The sequence below is a fragment of the Vulpes lagopus genome, chromosome 20 (assembly GCF_018345385.1).
Source record: "Vulpes lagopus strain Blue_001 chromosome 20, ASM1834538v1, whole genome shotgun sequence".
NCBI classification, from domain to species: Eukaryota; Metazoa; Chordata; class Mammalia; order Carnivora; family Canidae; genus Vulpes; species Vulpes lagopus.
In genome coordinates this window covers 8,288,155-8,312,493 of record NC_054843.1, presented here as the reverse complement: position 1 = coordinate 8,312,493, position 24,339 = coordinate 8,288,155, and the positions used below count along the sequence as shown (strand labels likewise).

General features: G+C 49.8%; 2 protein-coding genes across 4 annotated transcripts in view; one reads left to right on the top strand and one right to left on the bottom strand.

Annotated features, from left to right (window-relative positions):
• Nucleotides 1–574: 574 nt before the first annotated feature.
• On the bottom strand, nt 575–23,860 carry LOC121479302 (collagen alpha-1(I) chain-like). 3 transcript variants are annotated; one of them, XR_005984711.1, is made up of 4 exons: nt 23,083–23,331; nt 17,818–17,968; nt 9,848–10,034; nt 575–798 (listed from the first exon to the last, which is right to left on the bottom strand). XR_005984711.1 is itself a non-coding variant. In XM_041734801.1 (3 exons), exons 1-2 carry the CDS (start codon nt 23,858–23,860, stop codon nt 17,943–17,945), a joined length of 804 nt encoding a protein of 267 aa, XP_041590735.1. In that variant the 3' UTR covers nt 575–798; nt 17,818–17,942. The 3 variants fall into 3 exon arrangements, 1 of the variants encoding a protein (XP_041590735.1); XR_005984712.1 differs by lacking the exon at nt 23,083–23,331 and adding an exon at nt 22,494–22,967; XM_041734801.1 differs by lacking the exon at nt 9,848–10,034 and having other exon boundaries at nt 23,083–23,860.
• Nucleotides 23,519–24,339, top strand: part of SIM2 (SIM bHLH transcription factor 2) — a 54,511-nt gene continuing 53,690 nt past the window's right edge. The window contains exon 1 of the mRNA XM_041734800.1: nt 23,519–24,109. Coding sequence (XP_041590734.1) covers nt 23,935–24,109 — 175 coding nt within the window. The 5' untranslated portion in view covers nt 23,519–23,934. The remainder of the gene's footprint in view (nt 24,110–24,339) is intronic.

The window sequence follows — 24,339 nt, the reverse complement described above, 5'->3', positions numbered from 1 at the left end:
AGAGACACAGGCAGAAGGAGGAGCAGGCTCCAAGCAGGAGCCCGATGTGGGACTCGATCCCGGGTCTCCACGATCACACCCTGGGCTGAAGGCAGCGCTAAACCCCTGAGCCATCCGGGCTGCCCAGGACCTTTTTGGATGTGACACTTGTGTGGCAAACTTGCTTTTTTCCTGCTGTGCACAGACTAATTGTAGTCTCAGTAGCCTTGGTAGTTATGTGGAATTTTTTTCCTTTAAACTCCAGTTGTAGGGCACTTGGGTGGCTGAGTGATTGAAGATCTGCCTTTGGCCCTGGGTGTGATCCTAGGGTCCTGGGATCGAGTCCCAGGCTCTCCTCACAGGGAACCTGCTTTTCGCTCTGCCTATGTCTCTGCCTCTCTCTGTGTCTCTCATGAATAAATAAGTAAAATCTTCTTTTAAAATAATAAATTCCGGGCAGCCCGGGTGGCTCAGTGGTTTAGCACTGCCTTTGGCCCAGGGCGTGATCCTGGAGACACGGGATCAAGTCCCACATCAGGTACCCTGCATGGAGCCTACTTCTCTCTCTGCCTGTGTCTCTGCCTCTCTCTTTCTATCTCTCTCTGTTTCTCATGAATAAATAAATTTAAATAATAATAATAATAATAATAAATTCCCGTGGTATTTTGTATGATGATCTAGTCATAACCCCTGCCCTGGACAGTCTTGCAGATCTTTTTCAAGTAAGCTTCATTTCTGAGTGCTTCTGTCTCAAAATCTTCTGTTTACAAAAACCTTGACCTCAGGGAGAACAAGTAGACTGGAAAACGGGAGTAGGACCTGAAAGGAAAACAGAAGTAGTGAGCATCTACATGCTGGACAGTCATGTTCCCCTACGCACTTCCCAGAACATTGGATATAAGGTTTCTTTTCTCCAGGCAAAAAAATTAGAGGATTTGTCCCTGAAGAAACTAAATAGGGATCCCTGGGTGGCGCAGCGGTTTGGCGCCTGCCTTTGGCCCAGGGCGCGATCCTGGAGACCCGGGATCGAATCCCACATCGGGCTCCCGGTGCATGGAGCCTGCTTCTCCCTCTGCCTGTCTCTGCCTCTCTCTCTCTCTCTCTCTGAGTGACTATCATGAATAAATAAATAAAATCTTTTAAAAAAAAAAAAGAAACTAAATAGGTCCAGTGAAAAGACACAGATATTAATAAGTGGGGCAACCAATGAGAAAACCAGATAACTTCTCAATCACCCTATCATGAAGCCCCACTACCCACATGTCCCACCTAAATCCATAAGGCTTCCAATCAGACTCCTTCTCTGACATGCAGACAAACCAGGATCTCTTCCTTTGTTTTTGTTTTCCATGTTTTCCTCTGTTCTGTTTTTGTTTTATCATTTAAGACACCATCCTCTAATATCCTCTTAGAGACTTTTTTCCTAGAATTCTGACATGAGGTGGCAGAAAACAAACAGAAAAAAAAAAAGAAGACAAATGTGGGAGCAGAAGAAAACTTCAAAAATTTATATAGCAAAATTCTCCAAAAGAATACAATGCATCTATAAAACAAGAATAGGGTGACAGAAAATAGAGTACATGCAGAGGACAAGAATGAGGTCTGAGAAAGTAATGATATATTAACTAAAATGAAAAATTCAATAGTTGGATGAGGGAGTTGAAAAAATACCCTAGGAAGTAGAATAAAATGTCAAAGAGACAAATAAAAGAAGAAAGTATGAAAGAAAACCAGAAAATCAATGCAGAAGTCAACACCCAACAATAAGTGTTCTATAGAGGACAGATAATATAGAGAGGAAGAAATCATCAAAGAAAGAATACCCATGGGATGGCCAGGTGGTTCTGTGGGTTATGTGTCTGATTCTTTTTTTTTTTTTTTTAAGATTTTATTTATGGGCAGCCTGGGTGGCTCAGTGGTTTAGCGCCGCCTTCAGCCCAGGGTGTGATCCTGGAGGGTGAGATCCAGTCTCACGTGGGGCTCCCTGCATGGAGCCTGCTTCTCCCTCTGCCTGTGTCTCTGCCTCTGTGTGTGTGTGTGTGTCTCTCATGACTAAGTAAATAAAATCTTTAAAAATCTTTAAAAATAAATAAAATATAAATAAAATCTTTTTAAAAAATATGTTTGTAGACCTTTTAAAGAAAAGAAAGAACACCCACAACAACGGCCATCACCAAAGAACATGATTTTCCAGACTGAACAGCCAGAGAGTATCCAGCACCATGAAGGGGAGTTGGAGCCGGGGCGGGGGGTGTGGGAGTGCTTCCAAGAAAGATTTAAAAAAATTTTTTAACTTTCAGAGGGGAAAAAATAGTATAATTTTTAGGAATGAGACGACATCAACTTCTCAACAGCAACATTAGAAGTTGGAAGATAGTAAAGTAATGCCTCACAATTCTGAAGAAAAAATTTCAATATGGAATTCTATAACTAGTCAAACTAGCAACTCAAATAGGAGGATAGAATGAAGACACAAAGGATGGAATGAAGACACAAATATGTGAAATCTTAAAATTGGGTCCTCCCATGCATCCTTTCTCAGGAAGCTAATAAAGGTGTGCTTCACTAAATGAGAAACAAGCCAAATAAGCCAATGGATGAGGTGGGGGGAGAGGGAGAGAGGACAGAAGGACAGGGAGAGAGAGGGAGAGAGAGAGAGAGAGAGAAGGAGGAAGAGAGAGAGGAAAAGAGACAAGGGGAGAGAGAGAGAGAGAGAGAGGAAGAGAGACAAAGACAGAGGGAGAGAGAAATGTCACACATGGGAGACACAGAATGTCAGAGCCCAAGAGGGTTTGATGAGAAACAAGGCTTTCCATAGCCTCAAAGTAGCTCCTGCACAAATACTTATTAATTACAAAGAATAGGATTCCTTTACAGCAGAGAAGCCTTAATCAAACAATTATAATCAAATCACTATAAATAAATTATTATATCGCCTTAATCAAATGATCAAATTCAAAATCAGCAGGCAATGAAAGTCACGCACCCCTTGGTGGGATGCAATGAGCACACGGCACTCGTGCTGAAGATGGACTGCCTGGATCTAATCACAAAAAACAACAGACAGAAAGGCCGAGGAGCTGTTTCAGATTAAAGGACACTAATGAGACATGACAGCTAAATGCAATACATGATCCTGCACTGCATCCTGGATCAGGGGGTGAGGGGGTAGTTTAAAGAACATTATTGGGAAAATTGATGAAATACGAATATAAACTCTGGATTAAATAATAGTACCAGTGTTGCAACAGTAAATTTCCTAGTTTTAATAATTGTATTGAGGTTACAGAAGGGACTATTCTTGTTCTTAGAAAATACACAAATATTTGGAGGTAAAGGGGCATAATGTTTCCGATTTATTATTTTAAAATGATTGAAAGAGAGAGAGAGAGAAAGTGAGTAATCAAATAGATGGAGATGTAAACAATTGGTGCATCTAGGTAAAATGACTATGAGGGCTTCTCACAGGATTCTTGCAATGCTTCTGTAAGTTTGCAATTCTGTAAAAAGTAAAAGTTACAAAAGGTCTCATTCATTTCATTCAGAATTCATCTCCATTAAAGTTTGCATTTTAATGGTTAAAAATGTAGCTTTACTAATGGAATAAACAGACTACAATATGTTACCTATCAAAAAAAAAAGTAAAATAAAACGTGTTAACCCTACTGGAATTAAAACATAAAAACTTAATTAAAAATAAATAAATAAATAGAGTACAAAGTAACTGAGAGATTAAAGGATATCTACCCAGATATAGGCTGCAGGTGAATCAACTTCCCCATGCTTCACTTTTCCCATCTGTAAAATGGACTAATCACAGTACCTATTAGTTTCTACGATAGATTTTGAGGATTACGTAAGGTAAGATGTGCAGCATCTATACCACCTTATGAGAAAGCTCACTCTGAGAAACAGACCCTCCTAGACATTACTCCTCTCTTGCTCTGGCATCTCAGACCTCAGCACACAAAGCGATACTCTGTGGATTACTCATGCAGTTGTTCCTTTTATATGCCTGATACTAAGAATCCTATACAGCAAGGTGACCAGAGCCCTGTGGAGCTCTGATATGTCCCACTAGTTCCAAAATCCTTCTCCTCCATTTATTTCTTTACCTTTCAGAAGTGTGTGCAGCAGCCATATAAACAGAGAACAGAGGCAAGCTTATCTGCATGTCTCTCTCTAAACACAGTACAAAGGAGCAGGTGGGGGTGGCAGGGCGCAGGGAGGGCAGGCAGGGGAGGCCTGTCTCTCAGCCACTGGGATTCCAAGAGCAATGCACCTGAGACATTCACCTGGCCAGACACAAAGCTGTAGACACAAGCCTAGAATAAAAGAAGTGCCATATCTGACTCCTATTTCTATTTATGAAGAAGTATCAGAGCAAACTTTGTACTAAGAACAACTACAAAAGCTGGATAAGAGACAAAAGGCAACTGTCTGAGTGAGCCAGAGAATAATCGAGACACCGGCCGGCTTTATCCTGCAGAGATCCTAGAGTAGAGAGAAATGCATTGAGATGGAAGCCCCACTGGCCACTGCTTTCTCCCTTGGAACCTCTTCCAGGTTGAAGCACAGGCTACACATGATGAATGAAAAGCATTGCCGGAGGTTTGCCTCGGTCTCATTAAGCTGGGAGGAAAAAAATTATTGAGTTTATGACTGCCAAGATAGTCAGTACTTGAGGTGCAAAAATTCCAGGTAAAAAAGAAGAAGAAGAACAGCAGAGATATGAGCTTGACATTCTACATGGTTTTTGCTTGATGCATGTAGTGCCCAGAGCTGACAAATCAGAAGATGGCTTGCAAAGAGGTTAACAATCTAAGCAGAACTTACAGTAGTTTTGTGGTTTAAGTAGTACACCCTTACCCCCCAAAATCATGTCTTCCCAGAACCTCAGCAAGTGACTGTATTTGGACACGTAATTAGTTAAGTATCTTGAGGTGAAAGCATCCTGATTCACAGTAAGCTCTAAATCCAATGACTGGTGTCCTTAGAAGAAGAGACAAGGACCCAGCCACACGCTGGGCAAGGCTGCGTGGCCACATAAAAAGAGACCGGAGGGACCCAAGCATAAACCAAGGAAGGCCTGGGATCACCCAAAGCTAGAAGGGGCAAGAAAGGATCTTCCCCAGAGCCTTCAGAGGGAGCATGGTCCTAATGATCCTGGATTCCTGGCCTCCAGAACTATGAGAGAAGACATTTCTGTTGCTTAAGCCACCAAGTGTGTGGTGATTTATTATGGCAGCCCCAGGAACCTGAGACCAGTTGCACGGGGCTAGAGATGCAAAAATTAGAATCCCAGGCTTGCCAGAGAGGAGGAGCCCTGGTAAGTAACCCAGACTTTCAACTGAGACCCCAGGAAGACTGTAGAGATCTAAGGTAGGTTCACCGGAGCAGGGAAGACATGATGGGGAGAAGCAATATTGGAAGAAATACTAGCTGTGAAGTCCCCCAGACAGGCCCAAAATATGGAAGCAGGAAAAACACAAAGAAAATTACTTGTGGGCAAATCAGTCAAACTGATAAAAACCAAAGACCCGCAAGCTAGAGCATAAAACCATTACATTGAAAGGAGCAACAATTAGGTCGACAAGTGAATTTTCAACAGCAACAACAGAAGCCAAGATACAGAAACAGACAGAAACCTATTTAACATCGGGGAAAAAACAGCATCTACAAAAAAACCTGCAGCAAACATCATATTTAATGGTGAAATATTGCAAGCCTTCCCCTGGAGATCAGGAACAAGGAAAGGATGTCTGTTCTAGACACTCCTCTTCAAAATTGTGTTGGAGGGTTAGTCATAGCAATAAGGCAATAAATAAATAAAATAAAAGATACAATGATTGTAAAGCATGAAATAAAAATGTAACTATTTGCAGGCAACAGGGCACGCTCTTTGGGCAACTGACTGAAGTGCCCTGTCACCAGTTCCTGCTGCAGGTAGTGAGTTATGTCCTGGCACAGGTAGCAGGTATGTCCTGGCATGCCCTTGCGGGATGTCCCTTGGCTGTGGGTTCAGGAGGCAGGCCCTTCGGAGGAGAGATAGCTGGCTCCATTTAGCCACCTTGGGTCAGCAGAATGTATGGGTCTGGTGGCTGGTAGCATGGGGACTGGGCAGCTGGTGAGCCACATGCAATATCACTGAGTCACATGGTGGGAGAGTCCTTGGGCACCTCTGAGGGTCTGTACTCACCCTGAAAGCATGCTCATCCCTGAAGGGAGAAATGACATTAAACAGCAAACAAAAACACACACACACACAAAAAAACATTGTGACAGATGGAGAGAAAGACCACAGGAAAAAGGAAAACGATGTATAGTTTACTACCTTCAATGTCAAATTTTCCTGCTTTTTAAAAAATATTTTATTTATTTATTCATGACAGGCACAGAGAGAGAGGGAGGCAGAGACACAGGCAGAGGGAAAAGCAGGCTCCATGCAGGGTACCTGATGTGGGACTTGATCCCAGGTCTCCAGGATCACGCCCTGGGCCGAAGGCAGGTGCAAAACCGCTGAGCCACCCAGGGATTCCCAAGTTTTCCTGCTTTTTGAACAAGAGGCCTCACATTTTTATTTTGTACTGGGCCCTGCAAATCTTGTAGATGGTCCTGCTTCCCTTTACTCCTCAAGCCATAGCTCAGACTAGCTGAAGTCCCAGAGATAACAGAGGAGGAAGGGGAGCCCACGCAAAAGCGAATGCACACTGTCCCAAGACTGTTCTCATGAGGAGGTCAGAAAGTAACAGAGCTACACGAGTCTACTTTGCAGCCCCCAGTGCTGGTCTATAATGTACCCCTGCAAGAGGGCCCAGGGGCTAAACATAAGCAGGGTGAACATTACATGCTCTCTTTTAGATGCATCTTGAAATCCTCAAATAGCTTGGTACATATTTCTTTTTTTTTTTTTTAAGATTTTGATTATTTTAGAGAGAGAGACAACAGAGAGAGAGTGGAGCAGAGGGAGAGGGATAAACAGACTCCTCAATGAACGCAGAGCCAGACACAAGGCTCCATCCCACAACCCTGAGATCATGACATAAGCAAAAATCAAGAGTCAGCTGGTCAACCTACTGAGTCACCCAGGCACCCCAGTTTGGTATGTATTTCTAAAAGATAAGAACTCTTTCAAAAACATACAGGTACAGTACCACTAGCATACCTACAAAATTGACACTGATACTTTGACAGTATCAAATACGCAGTCTGTTTTCACATTTCCCTGGTTTTCTTATATATTTTTACCAGGTGATTTGCATGAGTTAAGATGCAAAGTTCCCAGTTTGCATGTGGGTCATTGGTCTCTTACTCCTTTCACCCACAGGTTCCCTCCCTGCCTGCTCCCCATTACCTTTTTTTCCTTGCCATTTATTTGTTGGAGAAACTGGATTATCTCTCCTATAGTCTCCCACAATCTAGATTTGCTGGTAGCATTCCCTGATGTCTTTTTTTTTTTTTTTTTAGATTTTATTTATTCATGAAAGACAGAGAGAGAGAGAGAGAGGCAGAAACACAGGCAGAGGGAGAAGCGGGCTCCATGCAGGGAGCCTGACGTGGGACGCGATCCCGGGTCTCCAGGATCAGGCCCTGGGCTGAAGGTAGGCGCTAAACCATTGAGACCCCCCCGGGCTGCCCTCCCTGATATCTTTTAACATATTTCTCCGTCCCGTATTTCCTGGAAACTGGTAGATTGTCTAGTTAGGGACTGAATCAGATTCAGAGTTGATGATTTTGGTAAGACTATTTTGTAAGGGATATATACTCCATCAGGAGGCAGGTAAGATCTCTGAATTTTCCTCAGCTCAGTCTGTTTCTTCCTGTCTCTGCCTCCCCAGCCTCCCTCCTGCCCCATGGTTAGCAGCCATTGATGGGCATGTGATTGGTGATGAAATCTACAACTTCATCAGAGGTTTCCAAAATGGTATATTCTAGGGGCACCTGGGGGGCTCAGTCAGTTGGGTGTCTGCCTTCAGCTTGGGTCATGATGCCAGGATCCTAAGATCAAGCCCCATGTCGGGCTCCCTGCTCAGTGGAGAGCCTGCTTCTCCCTCTCCTTCTGCTGCTCCCCCTGCCTGTGCTCTCTTGGTGTCAAAGAAATAAAATATTTTTTAATTTATTTTTTATTGGTGTTCAATTTGCCAACATATAGAATAACACTCAGTGCTCATCCCATCAAGTGTCCCCCTCAGTGCCCGTCACCAGTCACCCCCACCCAATAAAATATTTTTTAAATGATGTATTCTAATTCTATCCTCTCTTCTCCTATATTAGAATATTTCTACGGAGATAAAATTTCCCTCATTAACTATCTGTCTACCCTTAGATGTAATTCTAACGTATTTCCAGCATAAATGTTCTCTACTATTGTTCTTTTCCTTCACAACTGAATCCAGAGTTGGGCAGTTCAATTTCTTGGAGTGTTCAGTTGAATCTAAAGACCCACACTATCTACAGCATCTCATGATTCTTTTCTGATTCTTCTAATTGCATTCACGAGTTCCATGGTTTCTTGTCTTCATTTCCCACCAACTTTTCCTTTTTTTTTTTTTTTGTCTTTTTAAAAGGTTGTTTGTTTTATAGTACCCTCTACACCCAATGTGTGGCTCAAACTCACAACCCCAAGATCCAGAGTCCCAAGCTCATCCGACTGAGCCAGCCAGGCACCCCTCCACTAACTTTTCTTAATTAGGGAAGGATGCAATAAAATAGTCAAAGAATGAAGCAAACCTCACCGAACAAGCCAAGAACACAGCCTGTGGCAGCTGCCATGGCAGCAATTCAAAATTATCCTTCATCAGCTGAGGCACCTGAGACCAGGTGTGATGGGTTACATCCAGTGTTTGAGCAGACTCTGAACAAAGTCAAGTGCACGGGGTCAAAAGCATGTGTGATCTGGTCATATAAATAGCACAGATCTTCTGAGAAGGCTCATGATCCTCTTGTGCATCTTGCATGTGTGCTCTGCTGGACAGCCCGGTCCCCAGTGACATCAAGGCAGCTGTGAATAGCTGCTGGGATATTATTCCTCCTGAACTACAGGCATCTCCCCCTCAGGGTGGAACTTCCTCATTTTCCACCAGGAATACCAGGAGAAGAACCGGGTAGACGTGGACAGCTCTGTGGATATGCACTTCCTTAATCCAAGTAATTGATATTCAACCTATGTATCTTTCGACTCAGAATATCCAGGGACGTGCAAGTATTTTGTTTATTTTACGGTCATTACTATAGCCCTTTAGCATTTGACACTGTGAGTCGCCCTCATGTTTAATGAATGAACTCTGGGAACATTTGATTGATAGGATAAATTACTAATTTCTTTAAGGGAGAGCTCATAATGCTCACACTAGACTCAAAACAGCAGAAATTCTCTTCAAGTAAATGTGGAAGTAGCCAGTGTCTACAAACTGAATTAACTCGCCAAGGACTCTACAGGAAAGGACACCTCTCCGAGTGAGTAATCTTGGCTCATGCTCCTCCTGACCCATTAAATTATACAAGGGCATCAGTCACTGAAAGCTAAAATTAACACTTCGCAGGGTTTGCCAGAGAGTTCTGATATCTCCAGTGGGAACTTTCCATGCTCTTGTGACAGACCAGCATCCATCGGTGTTGCCAAAGGAAAAAAAAAATTAAGAATTGAATTTCCTGCCTTGGTTTTTCTAGCAAATGCCACGTGGACAGCCTGCTTGGCCTTTGATGATAACCCCTCTCGGGCCGCATTGACTTAACCAATATTTACTGGCCATCCACTACGTGCCTGGTACGATGCTGGGTGCTGGGGGTAAAGAGGTACATGGTATAGACATAGTACATGTGCCCCAGGGCTGGGAGACCTGGGCCCTAGACCAGCCTCAGTACTTACTGGCCATAGGCTTTGGAGCCAATTCTCAAAAATCATATCGATTCTAGGCATTGGAAGAGTTCCTAGTGAAAGCAGCACTCCACACTACGTTAGTAAGAGCTGGATTAAATCCCAGCTCTGTCCCTTTCCAACTGTGTGGCAAGAACCTGTAGTCACTTGGAAATGGTCAGAAAGGAAACAGCAGCAGCTGAAATGGGAGAGGAATAGATATGAGGGACTAGATATGAGGGAAATCACATTATATTTTCTTTTTTTTTTCTTTAATTAGGGTGTAAATTTCACATAGTTAAATATCACAGCACAGACAAGTCTGAGGTACAAAGCTCAGTGCATTTTTCACACGAATCCCATGTAACCACCACCTAGATCAAGATATAGAACATCTACAGCACCCCAGTAGATACACCTTTTAAAGTGAAAATACCAAAAGTCAAATCTCAGGACTTGGGTGTGGCTCACACATCCATCCTTCCGGCTTCAGAGACCTTTCCCGAACAGTGGAGATGAGTTCGTAGTCTCTCTTCCCATACTTCTGCTCACCAAAAGTGCCAATTACAGACTGGTTGCTGGACAGGGGTGCTTACAGAGGTTGTAAATCTGGCTTGGAACAGAGTTTTTTTTTTTAATATTTTATTTATTTATTCCTGAGAGAGAATGAGAGAGGCAGAGACACAGGCAGAGGGAGAAGCAGGCTCCATGCAGTGAGCCCGACGCAGGCCTTGATCCCAGGTCTCCAGGACCAAGCCCTGGACTGACGGTGGCGCTAAACCGTTGAGCCACCAGGGCTGCCTGGAACAGAGTTGTTTTTTTGTTGTTGTTGTTGTTTTAATTTTTATTTATTTATTTATTTATTTATTTATCTATTTATTTATTTATTTTATTATTTATTTATGATAGTCACACAGAGAGAGAGAGAGAGAGGCAGAGACATAAGCAGAGGGAGAAGCAGGCTCCAAGCACCGACGTGGGATTCGATCCCGGGTCTTCAGGATCGCGCCCTGGGCCAAAGGCAGGCACTAAACCCCTGCGCCACCCAGGGATCCCTGGAACAGAGTTTTAATGTGTACTAAGCTAGCTGGCCAATCCAAGGATGCAATCTACAGTCTTACCCACTTCTGAATACAAAACTCACGTGTACTAGTTACCCAGGTCAGATTTTCGTTGTTATAAAATTTGCTAAATATTTATCATAAGATTGCTATATGGTCAAAGTAAAGGTTGGAGGGAAATACTAGCATTATTCACAGCAGCCAAAAGATAAAGACAACTCAAATGTCCATCAACAGACCCATGGACAAACCAGATGTGGACTACCCACACAGTAGACGATTATTTAGCAGTAAAAAGGAATGAAGTACTCATAGTTACTACAACGTGTATGCTACAATATCAATAACATTATGCAAAGTCATAAATAAGCCAGACACATAAGAGCACCTTCTGTGTGATTCTATTCATATGAAAGTCCAGAGTAGGGAAATCTAGAGAACAAAAGTAAGTTAGTGGTAGCCTAGGGTAATAGTGAGGGCAGGAAGATAGGGAATTAATAGCTAACGGGGTGGGGTTTGTTTGTTTGTTTGTTTTTGGAGGGGTCAATAAAAATGTTCTAAAACTGTGGTGATGGCTACACACATCTGTGAATGTACCAGAAACCACAGAGTTGTACGTTTTAAGTGGGTGAACTGTATGGTACATGACTGTATCTCAATAAAGCTGCTTTTTTTATCTTTTTAAAGATTTTATTTATTTATTTATTCATGAGAGACACAGAGAAAGAGGCAGAGACACAGGCAGAGGGAGAGAAGCAGGCTCCCTGCCGGGAGCCCAATGTGGGACTCAATCCGAGGACCCCAGGATCATGCATGCCCTGGGCCGAAGGCAGGCGCTCAACCGCTGAACCACCCAGGCGTCCCAATAAAGCTGCTTTAAAAAAAAAAAAAAAAGGCAATAGAAAGTAAATTGAAAGACTATTCATAGTCTTACTACCCAATGATACTCAGGATCAATGCTTTAAGGATATCTTTCTGGTACTTGTCTCTCTATAGTTCTATTGTTTTGTCGGTGATCATACAACATTTCATGGTACTGGCACACTTTCCAGCATACGTTGGTCAGGATTTAGTTGACAATAACGGAAATTATTTTTTCAGGCAGCAAGAGATTTGATGGAAGAACTTTGGTGCTTCTAAAACTATTGGAAGTACTGGAGGAGACGCTGGCTCTTCCGGGCTCTGGGGCGTGGACAGCCCTGCAGGCAAGGTTGGCTAAATCCAGTAATGCCCTTATAAGCTTCCAGCCAAGGGTGAAAAAAATCACCACCGGAACTGTGGGCTTCAGCGTCTGAGTTCCATGTCACCATTGACACACACACATCAGAAACGTATTTACTAGGGTGCCTGTTGGCTCAATCAGGGGAGTGTGAAACTCTTGATCTCGAGGTTATGAGTTCAAGCCCCATGCTGGGTGTAGAATTACTTAAAAATTAAAAATCTTAAAAATGTATTTATTCATTTGAGAGAAAGAGAGAGGATGGGGGAAAGGCAGAGGGAAGGAATCTCAAGTAGAGTCCCTGCCGACCCGGGACCCCAATGTGAGGCTCGATCTCATGACCTATGAGATCACAACCTGAGCCAAAATCAAGAGTCAGATGCTCAACTGACTGAGCCACCCAGGTGCCCCTAAAAATAAGATCTTAAAACAAAACAACCATATTCACTGATGGTTCCTACCAGCGGAAACCACAAAGACAGAAGCATGACTTGCACTTTACTTCTCACATACGTGCATCTCATGACCACACTTAATTCACATCAGGAACCCTAGCTGCTAGGCAGCCTGGGAAACACGACTGCTCACTAGGATTCATACTCTAGGAAGGTATTTACCATGCCATGCCATGCTGTTATAAACATAATTTTTAATAGCTATATAAGTTTTCACTGGCTCTATATATAATCTCAACACAATTCATTGACTCCACCCATTTAGGATAGAATTTCCAGAGTTTGATATTATCAGTATTAATATTCCAAAGTTTAATAATAAAAATAATGCCAGGATGATAATGCCAGTAGTAGCAGCATTATACAGTTTACTGAATACTTCCTTCACCCAAGCAATGTGCTAGGCCCTACACATTCACTGTAGATGTCACTCTTTTTTTAGTCAAAACTCATAACCTCCTTATGAGATAGTTCCTATCCCCATTGTACAGACAGCCAAACTGAGGGGTGGAGAGAAGTCAAACCCAGATGTGACACCAAAGCTTGAACCCTTACCCATTACACAAATAATCTTGAAAAAACAAAAAGGCCATTTTCATTTTGGAAATGCTTTCCATAGCACAAATAATCAGAAATAGAATTAGTGGTTCAAAACCTGGGGACATTTCTAAGGCCTTTGACACACATTAGCAGGTCAGACTCTCAATCAAAGCATTCTCCAAAGCATTCTCGGGGACTGGGAATGGCCTCTCTGGCAGGAACTCACTTTTATCATGCAAATGCCTGGCTGGGCGCCTGGCACACTGTGGCCACCCCATGGAAGTCTTCTGAATGAGTAACAGCTTGTGTGCAAGCAGGAGTGCGTGAGGGCTCCTCAAGTCAAAGAACAGTATTCCTTTCCTTGGATAAAGTACGAGCAGCTAGAAGCTTCTAACTTAGCCCCGCTCTAGACCACAAAGACTAATGAGTGCCCGGAACACACAGCCCTGGATCCGTTTGTTTCAGCCACCCTCACACTGAGTCACGCACAGGCCCATCACTTAGCTGACAGTGAAGAGTCCAAAATGATCCAGTAAGTCACACTGCAGTGACCACGCATGGGGCTGGAAAGTGCATCTATTCTTTTAGGTACATAAACAGGAACATTTTCTAGCAAGTGCAGCTGCTTCTTTAGCTGGCATTATTGACTAAGTTAACTGGCTTATTAAACACTGATTCACTGTAGGAACATTAGCAACTGACATGCATTGTCCCAGTCCATCACCAATACCCAAAGTAAGACCGGAAAGGGGATACCCTCCCAAGTCGCATTAGCCAGAGCAGGCCACTAGACCGCCTTCACAAGCCCTGCTCTGCTGTCAGGAAGCGGTTGCGCCCACATAACTACCAGCTTAGAGCATTATCATAATGCTAAGCCCTCGGGACCTCCATATACTGCTTTTCTTTGCAGGGCAAAGCTTCATGCAAGGCAATTTGTCTTGGGAAATTCATCGAGGAGCCAAGAAACCTGTTGAACTTCAACTTACCTACAACCAGGCGCATTTATGTTCCAATAGATTCATTGTATCAGACTCTGTCACATGAGTTTTCTAGTCTTTATTTCCCCCCTTTAAAAAAAATCCTATTATTAAAGACATTCCTTTTAGTGCTACTTGGCCCACTTCTTGGACTATACTATTCAGGGGTCTTTGAAGGGGATGGAATTATAACTTCATTATCAATACAGAAATACCTGGAGGGGCACCTGGGTGGCTCAGTCAGTTAAGCATCTGCCTTTGGCTCAGGTCATGATCCCAGGGTCCTGGGATCTAGTCCCACATCAGGCTCCCTACTCAGTGGGGAGCCTGCTTCTCCTTCTCCCTCTGTGCCTCCTTCCCCCCATCCCTGTGCTCTCTCTCTATCTCTCAGGAAGAAAAAATCTTTTTAAAAAAGAAAAAAAAAAAGAAATACCTGGAGAAAGCATGGATGTCCTTTGGCTCCTATCCCGTGAGCTGCTATCACATCTAAGAAACTATATCAAGTCCTCCTGGCACAGTCAGAGTAAAGCTGGGAGGCAATATTACCCAACCAGACCTTAATGATTTTATTTATTCCACATGGCCTGAAAACATGTTTGAACATAACTTGCCATAATTTTTCTGGTGATTTCTCTGAATCATTTTTTAATTATGAATAATGTCTTTAGAGACACTCCTGAGAAATTTTACCCCAAGTTCCCTTGACAGACATCCCATAAAGTATCTAAAGTGAAGTAGCTTCTACGACCAACACAGAAAGTCAACTTTAAAGCATGAATTCCTAAAAGATCCATTAGTCAACTTTGCTGGGAACGAAGTTCAAGATTCACACATGCAAAAGGTTGCTGAGAAATTCAAGAACAAACAGAACCAGAAAAAGACATTTACAGTCAAATAATATTCAAAGGATTTTTGTACACATACAAATCTTCTGACTACAGATGGAGTCTTTTTTTTCCCCCCCTTCTAGCTGGGAATTTTCTGTCTAAATTATTGCCTTTCCACCCTGAGCTGAAGGTTTTCTGCTCTTTCAGGATCTGCCATGGCTATGGCACAAAGGATCCTATCCTCTTGGCTCACCCCAGGCCACTCAGAAATTAAAATATTTGTGCAAGATCCTGAGTGTGAATTTCCATTTCTGGGATTTATTTTCAAAAAATCCAACTCCTTGATCTCAAGCAAGCAAAGTCCAAGTATCCTTAAAGAACAGACAGGCAGGGTTGGTTGGCCCTGGGGTTCCAGCAGATGCAGACCCCCTGGCTTCCACTTGCTTGTCTGTCAGAGGCCACAGCTTCTCCAAAAGTGCAGTGTAGACATGAGGCTAAACAGAAACACAAACAAGCCCATTGGATTTCAGTGGAGCACCCTTTATGTTGCTTAAGCAGGAAGGTGTTTCCTGGTCAATTATTTTAAGTAGATTTCAATAAACACTGAGACTATTTTCGCATGGGTAATAATGGCACTGATCTTGTTCTTCCCAGGCATCCAACCGCCAGGGAAGTAAAGCCAACTCACATAGCAGCTTTTCAGTGCTCACTACCTTTTTTTAAAGTGCTTCAAGGGTGTCTGGGGCTGTTGCTCCGCCCAGACAATGCTGACAGTCCCCAAACAAGTGGAAAAAGGCACCTGTGGCCTTGCCAGGTGCAGCCAGCATCTACCCAGTCACTGAACCGATCTTCCTGAGCCACGATCTTCCAATGCCGCTGGCTTGCATTTATTCAAAAGTTAGATTTCTCACCAAACTCTTCCAAGTATCCACCTCTCTCATCCTGCAAGCTCTGCGCAATGGTTGGAGACTGTAGCATCTCTCCAACATTAAAAGCAAGATTGAAAAAAAAAAAAAAGAAAAGCAAGATTGAGCCCCCCCCCCTTTCACCAGCCCCCCACTGCCTCAGTCCATAAGGCATGTGACTCTGGATCTTGGAGTTCTGAGTTCAAACCCAAGGGTGGGCGTAGAGCTTACATTAAACATAAAAATAGGGGACGCCTGGGTGGCTCAGCGGTTGAGCATCTGCCTTTGGCCCAGGGCATGATCCTGGAGTCACAGGATCGAGTCCTACACCGGGCTCCCTGCATGGAGCCTGCTTCTCCCTCTGCCTGTGTCTCTGCCTCTCTTTCTATCTTTCATGAATAAATAAATAAAATGTTTTTTTAAAAAAAACATAAAAACAAACAATAGAAATTTAAAAATAAATAAAATTAAAAGCAAGATTGAAACTAGATTTCTCAAAGCACCAGAATTAAAGGGTTTAATTGGTTTCGACTTTGGGAGCGGGGTAGCACCTGCATAATTCCACTGAGCCACACCCTGACCAGCGCTCCCATAACGGGGAAAGCAAGGGGAAGGGTCTCCTCAATGCGCAAATCTGCGCCTCCAGCGAGGAAGGTGCCGCTCAAAAGCCGCGGACGGAGAAGCACAGAGTACTCCATAGCAAGATTAAATAGTGTCTCTGTCCACACCCGCAGGGCAAAAACAGCGTTAGTGCAACAACCAGGATTATTTGGTTTCCTCTAAAAAACGAAGACGGTGCTGGAGTTGGGGCTACAAATATTCATAAGCTGCACCATTTGACTCCACCTTGTAGTTTATCAGCTAACCGATGCTTTTGCCAGGGGGAAAAAAAAATTCTTGGATTGAGAAGAACTGCTAATTTTTAGTCATTCGTTTTATACGGAAATCGTGTTTTGTCCTCGTGCCTTCTCCTCCGGGGTATTTGCTCTGGCACCTTAAATGAATTGTCTTCGGGGCAGTTAAAGGACGGTGGAGGTGCCCAGTTGGGGACCACGCGGAGGCTCCCTGCAAGAATTTGACTCCGGAACCCGGGCTAAATGCGCGCGAGAGGGGGAGTGACCCACGGGGCTTTAGAGAGGCCCAGATGAAAGCGCCGCCTTCAGGGTCTCCCAGACGTCCTCCCACCCACGGGGTCCCCATCCTCCCTCCTCTCCCGCCCGCCCCGCGCGCATCCCGTCTCCCTCGGGTCTCCACTTCCCGCGTGGAGAGAACCTGGGAGCGAAGAGGGGAGCGGAGGCCGAGCTACCCGAGTGGGAAGGATGGAAGTGGCACCGGGTGCCCGTGCCACGACGGGGACGACGTCCTGACCGCCTCACGCGTGCAGGGGGGCTTCGCACGCACCTCCCAGCGAGCACGCGCCGTGCACCCCCGCTCCCCGCGGGTGCGATCGGAGGCCCCCCTCCGGGTCCGCTGCGCCCCCGCCGTGGGCGCCGAGCTCGCGCGTGCTCTTGCGCCGCCCACTCCTTGCGCAGTGCGCACCCTCTCCATGCGCGCCGTGCGCCCCAGCCCGCGCGTGTCCTGCCACCACCCCGCAGCCCGCTGCGCTCTGATGCGCCGGGGCTCCCGGAGCCTTCCACCCTCCACGCGGAGTCCCTGAGGCGGCCGTGCGCACTGCGCCCCCTTCTGCCGACCCGCGCGCGCCGCGTTTCTAACCACGCGGACCGTGCGCGCGAAAGAGGCGGGACCAGGCGGCCCTCTGAGCCCGCACCCAGCGCCGGGGGCAGGAGTCCCGAGTCCCCTCTGCAGAATGAAGAAGACCTCTAGCGTCAGAGGAGCCTTGGCTCTTCTGCCCCCTTCCGCCGTCCGTGTCCCCGAGGGTGGCCTGCAGCTCCCAAAGCCGGGGAGGACCTGGAGAGGGGAGGGGTCCCCCCACTGCCTCCCGGCCTGGCCGGATGGGGTGCGCTCTCCGCGCCGCCGTGGCCCCGCCGCCGCTCAGACCTGAAGTCCGGTTTGGGTGTGCCCGGAACCCAGGACGCGGGACTCTTCTCTGCCGCGGGAGTCGCCTCCTCCTCCTCCTCCTCCTCCTCCCCGGAGGGAAGAGTGTGCTCCTGCACACACACCTCTCAGGAAACCCGCCTACCGCGCCGGCCTGTGCAAGAAAATAAAAAATGAAAATCTTCGCGAAGCAGTAAGACGCCCACGCCCCGGGTTGGGGCGGCCTCGCGTCCCAGGCCAGGCTGGAGGGGGCCAATCCATCCTGCCCCCCTCCCTGCTGGCCTTTCTCTAACTCCCTACGGAACCACGAATGAATAAGCATGCCTCTTTTTCCAGATTTGTTTAGGGAGAAGGTTCCCCAATATTCAGTTTTCTTTGCTAATAAGCCTGTTGTATTAATTAAATGAAACGAGTTTGTGTCCTCAAAGTTCTGAAATAGCCCTATTCTGTAATCAGCTTTATTATACTAAAGATCTGCTAGAAGAAAAAAAAATTAAGCCCATCAGGTTTGTGCTCTTTGATGTGCAGAAATATTTATTTCTGGGGGATGTTTTGTATTCTAAAGGGAATTTTTGTTTGATCTCAAAAGTGAAAGGTGGGTTTTGGCACAGTTTTTAATGAACTAACTGGTTTTCAGGTTTCAAGGTGGTGTGTAATTGGTACAACCACTGCGGAATTTCAGCGCACCCCTGACTGTTAAGACTCCTCCAGCTCAAAGGTTTCCAGGCACAATCCCCAGCTGGCGGGAGGCGAAAAGCGGGGCTTCGCCTGGAGCCCACGGGCAACCTCCTCCCAGAACTGTGATTTTGAGGCACCGGTTCTGTGAAGCCGGGCCGAGAGCGGACTGGGGAGACTTCAGGCAGCCGGGTCCTGGAAGGGTGGGGTTAGGTCGGCTCAGATCGTTTCTCTCTCTCCCTCTCTCTCTCTCTCTCTTTCTCTCTCGGCCAAAGACCCCTTAACCATCGCTGAGCCCTGATGCTGGTCTGGGGTGCTGCTTGACTTCCAGGGGTAAACTGCCCTCCCTGGAGAACACTGGAAGTCTGAGTGCATTGGGAGGGGCACACCAAAGCACCCGGGCATCTTTTCAGAGAATGGAGAGAAAGTGAGGCCGGGCTTGGGGACAGGGAAGGAAAATGCAAAAGATAGGCTACCCCCCCTTACCTACAGGGAAAAAAAAGGTAGAAGAAATGAGTGGCCCTCTTTTACCCAAAGGGGCAGCTTCCATGGTCCCCTGTGGCACAGGCTCAGGGACTTGATTAATTGCTATAATTAATTACTGGAGGCACTGTTTTTGTTCCCCTAAATGCATTCCCCTGAGGGAGGGAGAGAAGTGGGCAGCAGCTATTCCATTCCTAGGTCAAGAGGCACTGCCCTGGCCTCCAGACCCCAATGTCAGAACCTAGAGTCGTCTTAAACACCCGAGTCCAAAAAAAAAGACCATGCTCTCTTCAGACTCCCCAGAACAGAGTCAACTTAGAGCAGGCCCAGGTAGGAACCCAGAAGGTGAGAATGATCCCCACCCCCTGCAGCCCCACCCTGGAATGCCTCTGCTTCTTGCCTCCCCACACCCAAACTATGCCTGAGGCACCATGTGGAGGCCCGAGCCCTCTGGACCCCCTGCACAGGGGGAGATCTGCCCCGGTCACTGCAGTATAATCAGATCACCAGAGACACTGCCCACCAAGTTGAAAGCAAACACTCTTTCCAAAGGAGTAACTCGCAGTGAAAGAACTTATTAAAAACAAAACAAAACAAAACAGATAAACTCCTCTTCCTCTACTTGGAAATAGGCGAGCAGAGCCACTTACTGGCTTTGCGACACCTCTGGGGGAATGGAGTCACTATGAAAGTGCTCTGGCTACTACTAATTACTTTTAAACAATGAGCAGTGATACCGTATTTGTGGTCTGATCTTTCTGGCAGTAGCAATGACTCCAGGAAAAGTTGATGATAAATTCTATGGGGCTTGCCCAAGGAAAGGAGCGAAAAATCAGGGTTTTCTTTCGGATATCTGGGACCAAAAAAACTCCTCCTAGCCAGGATAGTCATACAGGTGATACTAGAGGCGATCGGGATGTTCTGGGGTAACCATATCTTGCTAATTGTGTAGACTAATTGAATAGATCCAGATGTCTCCAGTCCTGGAGTTTTTGTCTCCTCGTTCTGCTTAGAAACCTCATCTTCGGCACCTTCTCCCCCACATCTAGTGCCAGGGATGGGAGGCGTTCTCTCCCCTCCCCCACCTCCTTAGTGACAAAGTCTCTGATCTTCTCCCGCCTGCCACTGTAGCAGCCTCTCCAGGAGCCCATCCCCGGTAGAACATCTGCGCGTCTCCCCCCTTGATCTCACTCGAAAAGTCGGTTTCCGCGGGGGATGGGCCTCAGGTAGGCGCCGGGCGCGGCCGGGACGGGGGAAAAACAGTTGCGGAGCATCTGAAGCGGAAAATCCAAGCAGATGTGGGGCGGCCTGGGCCCGCCCCTTTCCTCTTGGGGCCTCAATTTCTTCCAGATCAGTTTCCTAATGGAAAATTTCTAAGAGGTGGGGGGTATGTAGAGGCGTGCTGGTGCACCTTGGGGTCCACCGAAGTGCAGGAAGCAGGACTGGGGGTGGGGGCACCTGGCGAACAGGCCGCACTACCAGAGCTTGCTGACCTCACTGTGTGTGTGTGGGGGGGGGGCTTTCCCACAAGCCTTCTTCCTGCCCCCAGCCTCCCTTCATTCTAGAGTCTGCAGGCTCCTTCCAGGCCAGCAGGGGAACTGCTGTTTTTGGGTGATGCCCAGACGTCAGGGTCTTTTGTGGTCCCTGCTCCCTGCAGGGGAGAAGTAGCTCTATGCTCTGAGCGAGGTACTTGGAGTTAGCACCAAAGCATGGGGGGAGAGGGGGTTATTACTTGCACCGGGAGCCCTGGAGCAACGGACACACAGCAGGTGTCCCAGTCAGTGGCCACCGCTGACGCTCCTGATCACTCTAATAAGCCCGGATTTAATGCTTTTCCTATTTTACACAGAGCCTGTGGATGTTCCTTCTAAGTGTAATAGGGGTCCCAGGCTTTCCTTCCCGTAGAAGGGGCTCTGGAACAGACCCAACCAGGCGCGGACGGTGGAGGGGAGCGTTATCCTTTCCCTGTTCCACATAGACGTCACTATTCTTACCACCTGGGAAAACCTACAGGTCTGCGTCCAAGTTCTTCGGGTACTTTTGGTGATGGGGGCGAGGGAGGAAGCCCAGACCCATCGTGATGTGTGTGGGGCGGGGGCGTGTGCGCGGGTGTGTATCTTGAATGAATGTGTTGGGGGGTGAGGCAGGCTTAGGGATGGAAATGTCCCACCCCCACAATTCTAGGAGTCTCCAAAGGCTCCGTTAAGCCGCCTCTCAGACCCCACGATTCCGACGGATCCTGCTGATGTGAGAACAGCGGCTGGGAGGATGAGATCACCAGATCTCAAATACGCTTTTCTGGGAAAATCCGGGAAATTTGGTTTAAGTTTCTGTTCTCGTTGCTCGTTGGGTCTGTCCCACTTCCACTTAGCCATGTTTCTGCGATCTGAGTAATCCTTTTCAAGATGGGGGGAATTCTCTCGGGTCCGTAATTGAGGATCGGAAATCGTGGGGGTGAGGGAAGCGTTAAATCCTCCCGAAGCCGGGGAGGTGCCGGAGCGCACGCACAGGCCCAGGCGGCGGTCCCTTCCTCCCGGAGCCCCTTCTCCGGGGAGCCTCGAGACGACAAGTGTCTGCGCGGTCAGGCGCTGGAGTCCGGGCAGGGAAGCGGGCCCTGCGCCCTGCGCCCTGCGTTTGGGTACCGCGCACCCTCGCCGCTCGCGCTCCGTCCAGACCCTTCTGCACGCGCCGCTGGAAACAGGAAAGTGCTCCCAGATCCAAAGCCCCAAGGGACCCGTGCTGCGCTCCGCTTTTGGCTGAGGGAGGCCACCAGCTCCGAAACTTCGCGCTGCTTTTTGGATTCCGAGCGCCAGCCCCGGGAGCAGAGGCCACCGCAGTGGCAGTGGGTTCCGCGGGGCGCGGGGCAGGTGGGGGCCAAGCCGGAGCCCGCACACAAGGTCTCGCCCGCCTCCGACGCGGTGGAACTTCTGCCCTTCATAGGGAGCCCTAGAAAAGGTCCGGAGCGCCCGCGGCAGACTTGGTGGCCCACCGGCCCGCTCTCCAGACGTGAGGGCGGGAGGCGGGTCCCCTCTCCGGGGGTGCGCGGAGCGGCAGGCTCCCTCCGGGCCGGGAGGGAGAGAGGTGGCCCTGGAAGCGGAGACCCCAGCGCGGACCCCGGAGCCCCGGCGTCTCTCCTCCCCGAGCCAACCTCGAAGCCAGGAGCCAGGCGCCCCACAGCCGTACAGTCTGCGGCGCTCGGCCGAGGGACCCGCCAGACCCGGTGCCCTGCGTCCGCTGCAGCTGCCCTCTGTCCCCCCGCGCGGGGGCAGCCGGCGTCCCCCCAGCGCGCACCTCCGCACTGAGGCTGCGGTATCCAAACTGCTAGAAGGGTGAGGGTCGGTGCGACCGTCGGGGATCGGAGGAGAGCCGGCCCGGGGCTGCAGGCGCAGAGCTGCGGGGGGCAGGGGGTGGGGTAAGAGGACTCTTTGGGGTCCAGTGTGGCCCCGAGGGAAGGCACCAGGACGCCCCACGGCTGCGTCTCCAAGCGCGCCTCCTGGCCCACCACCTTGGCCCCCACTTACTCAGCTCGGCGACCCCCGCCTGAAGCACAGCCCCGGCCGCGATTCCCCGAAATCCCCGCTGCGCTGAGCCGGGCCGCGGGAGCGGGGACTGTCGGATGCTTCCCGCCGCCGCCCTGGGCCAGGCCTGGCCGCTGGGCCCGGCTCGCCGGTTGCCTCCTTTGGTCTGGCCCGCGCGTCCCCGAGGCCTGCAGCCCCTCCTCGGGAGGCGCCGATCCCCTTTCGCTCTAGTGCTTCCCGGAGAGCAGGGGCAGAAGGGGCACCGTGGAGGCGCCCCCCATCCTGGGGGAGGGGTCTCCCGGTCAGGCCTCCCCCCCCCGTTGGGCTCTCGGCCCCGCGAAGTGGGGAAACGAGGGCGCGGGGCCCGCGCGGGGCTCCGAGGGCTGGGTCCTCCCCGGAACCGCACAGGCCGGCGGGTCAAGCCGCCTCCCTCGGACGCGCGCGCCCAGGACCCGTCCCGGAGCCACGGGGGAGGCCTGCGCGTCCCTCCCTCCGTCCGTCCCTCCTCCGCCCCTCCCCGCTGCCCATCCCAGCGCCCGGGGCCGCGGCCCCTCTCCGGAGCCGGTCCCCGGGGCGCGCGGGGCGCACTCACCGGGACTGCCTCGAGGCCGGGGGCGCGCGGGCCTCTCCTGGGAGGGTCCCTGGAGGCCGCGACGCGGAGGCGCGCCTGGGGCTCCCGGGCCGCGGCGGGGTCGCGGGGCGAGGTTCGCCGCCCCCGCCCCCCGCGGTCCCTCCCCCCGCCCCCCCCCCCCCGGGCCGCGGAGGCCGAGTGCTCCGCCCGAAGGCGGGTCCGCCATAAACAAACGCGGCTCGGTCGCACGTGGACCGCGGAGCTGCTGCGGCTCGCGACTGACCGCGGGCTCCGGGCGCCGCGTCTCCAGGCGAAGGGAAGCGCCGGGGAGGGCAGGAGGGCGCGCCCGGCCCCCGCGGCCCCCGCGGCCCCCGCCGCCTCCGCCCCAGCCGCGCGCGCTCCCCTCCCGCCCCATGGCTCCGCGGCCGCCGCCGCCCCTGCCGCCCTGCAGCCCGGAGGGGCCTCGCGGCCGCGGGGACGAGCACCCGGTCACGGACTGAGCGGCCCCGCTGCCGCGCCGCTGCCCCCTCCACCGCCCGCGGGGAGCCGGGCGCAGAGACCGGAGGGAGAGAGGAGGAGCGCGCAGAAGTGAGCGGGAAGTCGGGCTCCGGGCACCGCGGGCGGCACCGCCGGAGGAGGCTGCGCCCGGGGCGGCGGGCAGAGCGCGGAGCGGGCCGCCGGGTTGCCCGAGCTCCCGGCCCGGCGGCTGCGGAGAGGCTGCTCGGAGCCCCAGGCCGCCCGGCGCACCTGCCCCGGGCGGTGCCGCAGCCTCACCTGGCCCCCCGCGGCCCTTCCCCATCCCTGCAGCCGGAGCGGGGGCGCTCCGAGGGCCTGGAGCGCGGCCGGGTCTAATATGCCCGGAGCCGAGGCGCGATGAAGGAGAAGTCCAAGAATGCGGCCAAGACCAGGAGGGAGAAGGAAAATGGAGAGTTCTACGAGCTGGCCAAGCTGCTCCCGCTGCCGTCGGCCATCACCTCGCAGCTGGACAAGGCGTCCATCATCCGGCTCACCACCAGCTACCTGAAGATGCGGGCCGTCTTCCCCGAAGGTGAGGCCGCAGGTGGGCGCCGGGAGCGCTGGGGAGCCCGCAGCCTCGCCCGAGCCGGGAGCTGGAGCTGGAGCTGGAGCTGGCTTGGAGCGCCAGGGCCAGGGAGTGCAGGGGAGGCCGCGCCGCGAGCTGGGGCTCCTGCCGCGGGGAGGAGTCGGGGTGTCGGCGGGCGCCGCGGGGACTAGACCGCCTTCTGGCCCAAGTGCCCCCCGGGAGAGTCAGGAATTGTT